The sequence below is a fragment of the Coffea arabica genome, chromosome 2c (assembly GCF_036785885.1).
Source record: "Coffea arabica cultivar ET-39 chromosome 2c, Coffea Arabica ET-39 HiFi, whole genome shotgun sequence".
Taxonomy (NCBI): Eukaryota; Viridiplantae; Streptophyta; class Magnoliopsida; order Gentianales; family Rubiaceae; genus Coffea; species Coffea arabica.
Genome location: NC_092312.1, coordinates 9,044,351 through 9,057,128, shown reverse-complemented (window position 1 = coordinate 9,057,128; position 12,778 = coordinate 9,044,351). Strand labels below are relative to the sequence as shown.

The following is a 12,778-nucleotide window of genomic DNA, read 5'->3' as shown; positions in this document are numbered from 1 at the left end:
CTTATATTTTCTTTCGTAATACAGGCATATATATGTATTGTTTTTCCCCCCTTCACAAATAGTACACCTGTTTAAAATTCACACCACTTCAATCTATTCACAGATTTCACTGATTGTGCTTCCTTTAAGCATTAATGTAATCGTAGTTGACTTGAAGAGTGAACGTAACTCCATGGATTCCCCTAAGCACATTCTATAATCTTAACCGGGTGGCTTCCATTATTCCATGATTCGGTTGCATCTGCCTTGGTTGCAACTCGCAGCTAACAAGTCAGTCTGATCTCCACTTGCTCTCAAGCTTTTTCTTTTCTTTTTTTTTTTTTTTTTGGGTTTTGCCCCGTCCCTTCTCCCACACCCTTTCTATTCGCAACTGTCAAGTATGGAATTCGAATCCTGAACACGATAGTAGAAAAACCTTAGAAGATCTTTTCTAACCTTACTCTTAATCATGTAACCCTTCTCCCACACCCTTTCTATCCGCAACTGTCAAGTACGGAATTCGAATCCTGAACACGATAGTAGAAAAACCTTAGAAGATCTTTTCTAACCTTACTCTTAATCATGTAACCGCGCCCACCCCTCCCAAAAAAAAAAAAAGAGTCTGCTCTAAAATTTCTCCTCTCTCTCTCTCTCTCTAATTGATGATCTGTGAAGTGAATACTACACAGTATTTTAAGTTCTAAATTTTTAAAGACTAGAAGGCAGGCTGCATATATGTACGCTCGCACTACTACTCTCAAGCTGGAACTGGACACAATCACTTTCAAGCGTTGGCCAAAATAAATAATTGGGTTAGTCGTGGAGATGAGGATTAAGGAAAGGATCCCATGACGTGAGATGATGCCTTGCTTGTCCAAGACCTACCGGGCTGCTACTACTATATTACGTGCAGCACACAACCAACATCCTTAATAATTCCTTCACTCTTTCTCGTGGCAACACCTTGCCCGCAGTCCATTTCTGATGATTCTGATCGGCTGCTCAATTATCAACACTCTCCTCACCACACTGGCAACCCACTAACTCACCGCCATTTCCTTGTGGAGATGATAAATCTGCACTTTGCATGCATCAGCAACAATTCAATTAACCAGGAGCTCTAACACCATCATTTTGATTTAGATTTAGAGAGGCTCCCTTTGTTCTTGGGACAATTGATTCCTCACGACATGAATTTTTGTAATCTTTTTCCATCTTAGTAGATTCAGTAGTACGTTATTTGGGGTAAACTATGGCACTAAGCACATGATTCAAAGAAATGCTGCACATAAACTCGGAATTGCGATACGCACAATACTATAGTTGCAAAGTACTACAAATAGACATTTCAGACAATGATTGAACCATTGCAACCAACCATACTGGTAGGTGATGATAGTTTCCTTCGTGTATTTAATTACTGTGTTGAAAGAAGTAATTAGTTATGATTACATTAGGCTCAATTATGCGTGGAGTTGCGACCCATGCCAGGGTGAACCTGCAAGTAGATAGAAATATTGAATAAGATAAAAGTACTGTGGACTTCTATTATCAACAAGTTAAGCAGGCCAATACTAAAAATTAGTGTTGGAACCCAAACCAAACTACGTGTCTCTGTGGGATGACAGAAAGATAAGTGGATTTGCATACACTTTGGATTGAAATGGCACCATATGTTGATGTCAATTGAAAAAAAAAAAAAAACACATAATCTAATCTTTGATCAAATTAATTAGTTGCCATTAAGGTAGTGTCCTATTCCTCCTGGCTGTTCATTAATATTTTGTCTCCCATCAATTGACAGTGGCTAAGAAAGTAATTGATAGCGTTATTGACCTGTGGTGAGATTTATCATTTTATCGTGCTGTACCTATGTTTCCTATTCACTGTTTTTCCTCTGTCTAGATAATATTTATCTCACACCGGATGGTTACATGTTTCCTTGAAAAGACCCTGATTTTTCTGCAGAAATTTTTAGAGTTTAAACATGTCCCTTCCTTCTTCTTCCGCTTCTTAAATCTCACCCCGCTGCTCCTCCTCCTCCTCCTCCTGTGCCAGAAAATAAAATTAAAAAGAATATCAGTAATAAAAATGATGTCCCAAGACAAGAAACTAATCAAAATGCTCGAATCAGTTTACATAATCAAAGAAAATGAAGAAATATCAAGCAAAGAGGATTAATCATGTGTAGCTAAAATGTTGACCAGCTTCTTGCAGTATCTACAAAGCAACCCTATCACATGTTATGTTAAACCTTTGGATTTTGTTTTTGTCCTTTTCATCAAGGAAGTATGCCTAAAGATCTGCTACCAGGGTAAAAGGAAAATAAAATAGCATTACCTGGGAAGAAAAAGTGGGCGAGCTTACCGCTATATATCAAATGCAAAACCAAGAAAATATTGCTGAAATACGGTTCGGGATCTGCTGTGCAGTCCTGACTTCTAATGGTGATTCAGAAAATCTTCTTCTGAGAAGAGGCATAAGAGGGTAGTCCACATTTCTCAATTTTTTTTTTCTTTTTTTGCCTGATAATCATCTTTTCCAAGACTTAACATCATGTAAGTTACTAAAATTGTGTTGTTCTTTCTTTCCAAAAAACTGAACAATGACTGGGAAAAAAAAACAAAAACAAAAACATGGCTGACACAAATGAGAATAGTATTTACATGCGGGCCCCAGACATCTAGTTTATTTGTTTAAATTGGGATAGCATGTATCGTAAAAATTTGGAAAATGGGGATGCATCCTAATTAATCAAAGATGTGAGGGGTGGAAAGGCAAAAGCGTATAATTACACAAGGGTCCGCCGCAGATTCCGTAGTTCCAGGCTTGCGCGCCAATCATCTTCCCACTTCACTAGCGGTAGTTCGCTTATACAGGGAATGTATCGTTGCCCCAAAGTAATGGTTCTTTCTTGCTGTGCCCAAGCCTCTATTCTCACTTTATTTGCCCCTTAAGATTTACTAATTCTAGGAAACTTGACAACTCCTCGTGGAACAAATACCTCTCTCTCTCTCTCATAGAACCTCCAAATGCCCCCTTTTTCTCGACTCCCAAATTAAAATATATGGAATAAAAAAGAGAGGCATGATGCACTATAGAGTAAGTTTTGAGTTCAAACCTTGTATTCTCATCACACTAAACGCTATACAAATAATATCCGACAATGTTGTCACAAGAGTTCATTAGTCTTACTTATCATATCATATATATGTATAATCATATACTTTAGAAGGAAGGAAAATGGCCTGCATACCTTTTTGGACAACGTGTTAAAACTAATGCTAATACGATATAGATTTTACGTTTCATGTGATAGGTAATATGTTAAGAAAACAGGAAAATTAAAGAGCTGAGGAGAAGAAAAAAATAAGAAGAGAACAACCATTCTTCCATTCACTCAAATAAAACTTCAGTTTTCTATCAAAGCACTTTGATACAAAAGGGGTGCTTGAAAAAAATGTAACTAACCATACCAAGCTTAAACAAATAAAGCTAGTTGGCAAATGTGAGGAAAGTGTGTTTGAAAATTGAAACGGACTTGGTAATTACAACCACAAGGTCCCCAACTGTATTTACTCTGGCTGTGTTAGCAGCAGTTCAGCATTAACAGTCCTTATTTGTCAGTTACAACATTACAAAAGTCACCTGTGGGTTCTCATCTCGTCTGATTTGTGTGTTCCCTCTTCCCAGTCTATTCCACTTTACTCTCGTCCTCACTATTTTTTTTTGATGTGCACTTTCTAAAAATAGGCCTTTTCATTCGTTTGTCACATACACAAACCTTTTCTTGCAAATATTTGGGGCACCAGTCCAGAGTTACTATCCCATCTCCTCCTCCTCCTAATGTGGTGTCTTTTTGACTCCTCCAACTCTCCAGAACCTCTCTTCTTGGCTAGTTATAAATATGCAACCACTACTCTTTTGTCAAGCTTCGTTCAACCGCCTGTTTCTAAAATTTTTGTCCCTCCCACGTTCCATTCCCTCGACTCCCTCTCCCTAAGTATCTTTGGTGTTTTGGTGGTGGCAGAGGCAACGGAGGAGGCGGTGGCCGTGGTGGTCGTGTGATGGTGGAGGCCGTGGAGGAGGTGGCAGGTCCTCAAGACCTTCCCCACATCGTAAAGGGTAAACGGACCAAGCGCCAAAGGCCTCAATCTCCAATTCCCTTCACCATCACTGCACAATATTCATCAAGCGGAGAGGGAGGATATGTTAGCAATGGAGATAATTGCGTCAACAATGTCAACAACAATACCAGTAACAATAACAATCACAACAATTCCAGCTCTTCATCAGCTGAAGAAGCCCGCCCCCCGGATGATCATGCTAGCAACGAGGAAGACGAGTACACCGCCAAATGCCTTATCCTTTTAGCCCAGGGCGGCGATGTCATTAAAGAACCACCAGCGATAAACAAGTTTGATCAAGCTCAGGAATTTGGAACCGAGAAATTTAACAGCAAGAGATACATTGAGGCACCTATCTCCGGTAATGGCAAGGCTGGGATGTACGTTTACGAGTGCAAGACTTGTGGCCGCACTTTTCCTTCATTCCAGGCACTTGGAGGTCACAGGGCAAGCCACAAGAAGCCTAAGAACATGGCGGCAGCCGAAGAAAAGAAATTATATTTTGACATGTCTGATGACGAAGAGGAGACAATATTCAAGAACGGCAAGAATAAATCCAATTACAACAATTCTTCTCCGCTCTCTCTTGAACTCATTAACAATAACAACAGGGGAACGTCCAGCAATAGCAATTTGTACAAGTCTGCTTCTTTTCCTAAGATCCATGAGTGTTCCCATTGTGGCGCTGAGTTTCCGTCTGGACAGGCCTTAGGAGGGCACATGAGGCGCCACCGCGGGGCACCTGCTATGACCAGCACAACCTTGTCTCTAGGCCAATTAAGTCCGGAGGAGACCACGGATCAAGACTCTGATGAAGCTGAAGCTAATAAGAGGACAAGCAACGGTTTGTCTTTGGATCTCAACCTTCCAGCTCCAGAAGATGATCATCATAATAAAGGCCCCAATAAGTTTAGTTTGGCATCAAAGCATCAACAAATTCCATACCAACAACACCAACAGCAGAACCAAAAAGAAGAAGAAGAAGAAAAAGAAGCAGAAGCAGAAGCAAAACCGGCCCTTGTTTTATCCTCCACCCCCAAATTAGTCCGTTGCCACTACTGATAAGGTGCAACTGATACAGTACATATTTTTTTTACTGCATCCATCTTCTCGAAATACTTTAGAAGGGCAAGATGTGAATCGACACTCATTCTTTCATTCCTTACCCTCTCCTAAGACTGTCAAACAATCAATTCTTTAAATAGCGTTTGCATCCTAATAATGCACAAATTGATAATGAAATTCTTTGAAACTTTTCATTGGTAACACTCGTGGTGCTCTGACTGTCAATAATTTATAATTACTACATGACTGCAATTGTTGTCGAATTTCTATGCCTTCCATTTGGGAATTTCTTGAGGTACCTACTATACATAGCAAATGAGGTATGTCTGCTCCAAAGTACTAACTGATTTTAGCCCTTTTAGGTAAAAAAAAATACTTAACAAATTTTGTGACCCTTAAGAGTTGAGTTGAGACAGAGAGGTTAGAAGGGGAGTAAGGAACAGAGAAGAGACATTGACATGGAGGGTGTCACCATCACCTCCTTTATGTTTAAATTGTGTCAACCACAAGATTAATCTGTTCTGGCTTATCATTGATGACAATGTTTTGGCTAATGCAGTCCTGCAACTTACTTCCCTTGCCCAATATTTGTCTCCTTTTTTTTTTTTTGGGTGGCATGGTCTCCAATTCTTTCAATTCCTGAAGTTCTATTCTACTATAATAATTAGCTCAGGGCTTTCACCACCATCGCGCAGATTTACAATCGAGACATTGCACTTGGATTTTTGATGAAACACGACGTAAAATGAACATGTGACTGGTGAATAATGAGTAAATTGTTTAAGCTAATTAGTTATCTTTAGGACCAAATTTATGTACAGGAAAGTTTGGAGAGGCATTATAGAAATGCAGTTTTTGTTGTTTTTGGCACTTGACATAATAAAGAGACATGGACAGCATTGGATCACCTCCAACCGGACAATGCTTACAAGACCATGTTGTAATTAGGCGTTCAAATCAATCTTTAAGCAACATGAAATGAAAGAGGATGAGGAGTCTTAATTACGTTAAGCATCGGTGCTTCATTATGGTGGCATGTGTTGAGACAATGAGCTGTACTGCGAGGTTATGTCTGTTCCTGGTTTGTGGCTGTTTTTCTGTTTTCTTTGCTGTTTTTCTGTTTTCTATATTCATCAAGGATTTTCAAATTGGTCAAAAAAATTTCTCCACTCACCCACCCAAAGACTGTCAAATTGGTCTAGTTTTCAATGAAACAAAAACCACCTGTGAATCTAAAAATGGCCCTCATCTTTCTTGCGCAAAGTTCGGCCCCTTTATTTAAACATGAATTTTTGAATTGCCAATTTAGCCACAAAAAAAAAAAAGAGACTTCAGAATGTTTAATGTAGTAGTCTATGATGATTAGCACAACAAGTACAAGAAATCAGCAATATGCTATTACCAATTCTAATGTTAAAAGATTGTAGTCAGTTATTTTTCACATCTTTGCATCACAAATGTTTTGACAAAAAACATCCATTCTAAAAATATATATTTATATCAACATCTTACATTTTCAATATTTACGGGTTTGTTTGGATAGAGAATTATTAGCCAAAATTTATTTGCTTATATCATCATTACAATTTTCAATGCACTTTTTTATCTTCCCAATTACCTTTTTATCTCACATACATCACATTACAAAAAGTGCTACAGTAAAAATATCTCAAATAATTTACAATTCAAACAGACATCTTCATAGAGGAATAATTATCGACATTGGCAATAAAATTTGATTGATAAATTTGCAAAACCATAAAAGAAAATATTGTAACATCAGCACTAATTTCAAAGCTCATATCAAAATTAGCCAATATATAGTTTAACATCAATGTTCATCAACGCATAGATCGTTTAGACACTAAGTAGTAAATCTTCAATGGTAAATCTATCGGGGACATAAATGTCAATATCAATTCAGCGGTAAATCTTTTAACCCCTCAGTAATAAATATCTTCAATAGCAAAAATCGTTTGGTGTGGCTGCTATGTACGGGCTACTGAAACTTCCATTCACAAAGCCATGAGAAGGCCAACAAGCAACAGAAGCCTGACAAGGTCAAAAAAAGAGGAACATCAGTATAATCAAATCAAAATGCTAATCTACAATTTTTCATGAAGCCAAATTTCGGCATTTCATTTTAAGTATTAGGATAGTAAAATTGCCTATATCGAAAATTTTACCGATGAATATGCAAAGTTGTTGTGCCGGATTTCTGTGGATTTGGTGTTGCTGCACCATCCCTTTCTGGAGCTGGTGGTGTCAACTGGAAAGATAGGGGTGGCGGAGCTGGTACAGAAAATACAGATGGAAGTGTACGCACCTTCCCTGCTCAAATTCCACCAAAGGAAATCGTTATGCAACTGGCTATGCGAGACAAGGAAACCACCATATGGATGAAAAAGTAGCAAGTTTCAAGAAAACTGTACCACAACAGAGTAGATTTTCTGGGGGAGGCCGTTCTTTTGCTGGATTGGGATCAGGGTCATACACTCTAATATAGAGCTCTTGTCCTAAATACCAATATTCCAAAATCTGCGACCTCAAGTTCCACATCCCTGGATTATCTAAATACGCATAAACTGATGTCCATCCTTTAGGGTATACCTGCTCATAATCACCAGTTGATTAGTTTTCATAATATTATGAGATGTGTAATAATACGATGTTTTTGTTTGTGTTTTTAAGAAAAACTCACCTGAACTGTAGAACGAACTACTGGATTGATAATGTTATATTCAGTACGCGATTGTGGAGTCCAGCTTCCATTTCCATACCTAGAGATCGGGACAAGAGGTCTTTCAACAATGTAACTTAAATAAACTAATCATGCTTTGTAGCTATATATAATCATGACGAATGAATCAGATAAAAAATTACTAAATCTTACCCAACAGCCCAGAATCCAAATCCATCCAGGTGCCAAGAGTCTATTGCTTCATGATTATTGACAAATACAATTTCAGCATATGCTTTGTGAATCCCACTAACCACAAATGTTCCCTTAACAGTGAGGGGAAAGGTGTAGTTGGCAGGATATTTATCAAGAGAATAAACACCAGAACCATTTAGAGCATAATCAGCTAGTTTCAGAGGAGTGTCTGGAGTGAGATATGACACATTATTTACTGTGTAGCCAAGAATGCCATTAAACTCTGCAGCTAGTCCTCCATGAAGATTGAAGTTTTGGGATATTGTGGCTTTAGATATGTTGAATGAGCCTTGACTGTTAGGCCTTGCAGCTCCTGCTGTCAAATTCCACCTATATACATGAATTGATTGTGTAAGTACGATACTTTTTTTATGATATTCGGTTGAATCTTGCTATTACTCAAAAGCAGCAGAAATAAAATACTCTATTTTTTTTGGGGTCAAATATTTGCGATAACACAATATTCTTTGCCCCGCTATAGCGGAAATTTCCACTTATTTTCCAATATAAATATATATTATATATATATCCAATGTGTTAAATAGAATATATTCAATGCATTACGCATACACACGTTAGCTGTCAAGTCCATTAAATAGAGAGATTAAAGGAAGCTGAAAACACAATATAGATAGAATTAATCTTATATACGTTGTCAGTGTATACACCATCACCATTAGATATATGACATATGTGCAAAATTTGAATTTGAAATACAAAATTTGCTTGTGCATCATCCATCCAATCATGAGAGTATACACACTGATTCTGCATATACAATTTACTCTTTACACGGTGTCTTTGGCAAATTTGGGTTTATTTTAGAAAATATACTAAAATTTTACCTGATCTGTTTTGCTTGGTGCATGGACGACAAAATGTCAAAGGGATCAAGACCTTTTGGAAGGGGCCCATTTGGAGGTGTATTGGAGCCGTTATAATGCAGAGCTCCAACAGCCACGAGCGAGGCCTGATTAGACTCATCTACCAATTTGGGGCTGGCCACTATGTAGTAATCCGCAACATTTTGGTCCATCGTGACGAGAACAGAGTAAGACTGGCCCACGTGCACATCAAGAGAGTCCAGCAGAATTTGGTCGGTGTAAGAGCCTTCAGTTTCCACTAATAGCAGCTTATGATTCTGGATTCTGAAATTCAAGCTGAATTTTGTGCCAACATTCGAAATCCTAAATCGGTATGTTTTTCCTAGGGGAAAAAAATCAAGTGAAAAATAAAGTTTAAAAGCGAGATATATGCATAAAAGAATTTCCAAACGAACAAAAATGTTACTTCCATGTCAAAAAACTTGAAATTGGAAGTCTTTGTATTGAAAAAGTAACTATTACTTCAGGGAAATTTTTTACAACAAATTTACAAAATTGGTTGAGAATCTGCACACCCACAGAAAAAAGTTTTGGTATCGACAGAAAACAAAAGTTCCTCCTAATAATTTGTTACATGGACTGAAAAAAAAATATTTGCAAAGACTTCTGATTGGTCTCACCTGGGGAGGCGGTGAACGATTCATGGGCTACTGTAAGTGGATTGCCGAAAGGGCCTTTTCCGTTGATAAGAATCCAAGTGGGAGAATTATGTTGGCCCGACGAAGAGCCCAATTGGGATCTAACCTCCTGCCCATCAGCAAGTGCCAAGAACACACAAACTTGTAAATTCCTAATAAAAAAAAGAGGCTACCACATAATAAATGGGGTAACGAATGAGACCAACAATAAGAGATATTCATTTAATAGTACCTTGTAGCTTTGATTGTACCAATCGCCAATGAGAAGATCGAACTCATCCTCGGGTTTAGGAAATGGCACCCTGATTACAATGCGATTATTGATTCGAATTGGGCCAAACCCTCCCGCGGCCTTTTGGAAATTCGTTGAGGGGAAGTAAAAGAAACTGCCAATCTGATCCTTCATTTGGAAATCGTACGTCCAATTTTGTCCGGGCTGTATTGGACAGTTGGTCCCCGAAACTCCATCTTGCCATGAATTCAGCCGTTGTTGAATGCCGTTCCTGCATGCATAAAAAATTATATATATACACCGAGTTTGAGAAAATTACGTGGACCGCATGTCTTTGATTACTGAATTTTATTACTAGCACTAGAACGGTCCAAGTTCCAGAAAAAAAAAATTTTGGGACAATGATGGCAATCTTGAATTTGTTTAAAAAAAAAAGTAGTACAGTACAAGTTTTTTGTTTTGTTGTGCAACTCGTTATAGATTGTTTATCCACTCTGATCAGAAGAAGTATTATTCGCACTCCATTTTTTTTTTGTTATTTGCACTCGGTCATTTGTTTTATCATATAATCTAATCAAAATTATTAGAATGATAGTAGGAATGTGATTAACAAAAATGGATGGACGGGGGATGCAAGTAACATTTCTCCGTATCTACTCCCTCCCTTTTTTTATAACTGACGTTTAAGAAATTTGTTCTTAAGTACTTTTATCTGTCGTTATATTTTCCCCATGCAGCATTAATTATTTTTTCACAATTTTACCCTTTTATCTCTCTTTACCAATACAGGGCTCTTAATTACTACTCCTATTAATTATTACTTCTCTCTTTGCTTTTGGCCTAGTAAAACAGCACCATTTAATACTCTAATGAGAGAAAATATGAGTGAATTGGACCATTAATGAGGGTACAAAAGGAAAGTAGTGTATAGATTTAAACAATGAAAAACTTTTCTTAATTGGTGTGCAAAACCTTAAACGTCAGTTATAAAAAAAGAGAGTGAGTAATTTAGATGCATCTAAAGGGACGTCCACCCATACATACATAAGTAAGCAATAAATGGTAGAAGACTAGTTTGTGTTGAACTGTGTAGAGCATTAGGCGTTTGCCTTCTAAACAGGAGGCCGAGGCCGAGGCCATGGCATGCAAGCTCGGCCTTGGCCATGGCATGCAAATCTTGCAGCATAAACAAGAAGCGAAAAATTCAGGGTAGAGCATAAGAGGAGGAGCGTTTACCATGTCATGAGCAAAGGTTCGTCCAAGTGGTTGAAAACATTAACATGAACAATATCATTCGTGGTAGAATTCAGAAGAGGTCCCGGAAACAAGCCGTTGATGGTAATAACCTAGAAGCAGACATGACATATTTATGCTATGCTTCATCATCATAATAATTCATATGATATGCCCACTATATCGAAATCACAAAAGGTTCAAACAAAAAAAAGAAGAGGAATTAATTTGGAGCATATATATACTACTTACAGGCTTATTGACTGAAATAATTGGTTTAATTGTTGTATCAAGAGCAACATGCCACTCTAGGAAAATATCCTCCCCTCCCGCTATAACCACCAAGAACATGCACCAAAACCAAACCTTGCAAGGGAGTACTCTGCATGCAACATCACTCAAGTTGGCCATTTTTTTTCCAGAGGAAAATTGAACTAGACTAGGCTTTCAGGGAGGAAGGTTATTATGGCCGGTGGAACACACACTTATGATTTATTTATATGTGTTGGAGTGGAAAAAGAACTAAAGAAGTCGAGTTGGTTTCATTCATAGAGTTGTGGGTTTTGATGGGTACATTGAAAGATTATCCTATTTGGACTAACAAAGTGTCCTAGACTCCTTAGACCACTCCACTCCTCTTGAAAATGTATTGCTGTAGAAATTAACTTTCCTAAGAAATTGACATCTTTTAGGTTTCTACAATGGCCTACGAACAAATCCAATGAATACCCACGAAGATAATCCAATTTCGTCCCCTGACCTGAGAGGTACTTGACAAATATATATATATATATATATATATATATATATATGTCTTGGTGATTGAAAAAATTAAGGTTAAAAATAGGGAGAAAAAAAAATGTTACTATTAATTACTTCTCACTCTATATGTTCTCCTGAATTAGAGTCTACTACTATGTCGACTCTTATTTTGAATGAACCAAAAAAGGCATGGTATTGAATAAACTAATAAAGCCTCTTGGATTAATTAGCATAACATTATTTTTAAAAATTTATACTATACTATTATGTGATTAAAAAATTTGACGTTATACAGGACGGATATGTTAACTTGTAATAAAACTATCTAAGTCTAGATTATGTCGATGAAAGAAATGCCTGGATTATGGATTTTATGCAGATTCATGCACCATACTAATCAATATAGAGCCTAATAAAATGGTCCACGACTAATAGTGATAAGCATATTTCTGTAAATATGTGAAAACAGAGACTTAATTTTTAAGCCATTACTTAAAACAAGGATTTAACTGAACAATCTTCTCTAAAAAAAAAAAAAAAAGGAAGAAGAAGTTGAAGGAAAATGAACAATGTTCATGTCATTTTCCTTCAACTTCTTTTTTTTTTTTTAGGAGAAAATTGTTCAGTCCCCAAAATCTTAATTCATCTACTTATTGCCTGTCTAATATTACCTTCAACTTTACTTTTTCAAATACCTAATTAGGGAAACAATGATTGAACATCCATTCTAAAAATTCGAAATAAGTTTTTAGTTGTAAAAGTTTTGAAAAACCAAAAAAGCTACCTCAAAAAGCACTTCAAATGCCACTTGAAGAATTTTGCTAAAATAATTTTGAAATTAAAGAAAAATGAAGACTAAGGAATATTATAAAAACTGACAGTACATCTCAAAGCAACTTTTAACTTGAAAGAACTACAATCAA

General features: G+C 37.1%; 2 protein-coding genes across 2 annotated transcripts; one reads left to right on the top strand and one right to left on the bottom strand.

The window, feature by feature from the left end:
• The first annotated feature begins 3,807 nt into the window (after positions 1-3,807).
• Positions 3,808-5,307, top strand: LOC140035821 (zinc finger protein ZAT5-like). Its single transcript, XM_072077214.1, has one exon. The coding sequence runs from the start codon at positions 4,047-4,049 to the stop codon at positions 5,166-5,168; it is 1,122 nt and encodes a 373-aa protein (XP_071933315.1). The 5' UTR covers positions 3,808-4,046; the 3' UTR covers positions 5,169-5,307.
• Positions 5,308-6,884: 1,577 nt separating this feature from the next.
• LOC140035487 (monocopper oxidase-like protein SKS1) lies at positions 6,885-11,504 on the bottom strand. Its single transcript, XM_072076729.1, has 10 exons — positions 11,346-11,504; positions 11,097-11,206; positions 9,861-10,131; positions 9,611-9,737; positions 8,952-9,312; positions 8,065-8,436; positions 7,873-7,951; positions 7,604-7,781; positions 7,358-7,502; positions 6,885-7,223 (listed from the first exon to the last, which is right to left on the bottom strand). Exons 1-10 carry the CDS (start codon positions 11,502-11,504, stop codon positions 7,187-7,189), a joined length of 1,839 nt encoding a protein of 612 aa, XP_071932830.1. The 3' UTR covers positions 6,885-7,186.
• Between the last annotated feature and the right edge of the window lie 1,274 nt (positions 11,505-12,778).

Bases quoted from the DNA above. Each gene is read 5' to 3' on its own strand.
- LOC140035821 (XM_072077214.1), top strand. From the start codon at position 4,047: ATGGTGGAGGCCGTGGAGGAGGTGGCAGGTCCTCAAGACCTTCCCCAC.
- LOC140035487 (XM_072076729.1), bottom strand. From the start codon at position 11,504: ATGGCCAACTTGAGTGATGTTGCATGCAGAGTACTCCCTTGCAAGGTT. The intron at 8,437-8,951 runs GTAAAATTTTAG...TCATGTATATAG, and splicing joins CACCAAGCAAAACAGATCAG to GTGGAATTTGACAGCAGGAG. The intron at 7,952-8,064 runs GTAAGATTTAGT...CCCGATCTCTAG, and splicing joins TTTGGATTCTGGGCTGTTGG to GTATGGAAATGGAAGCTGGA.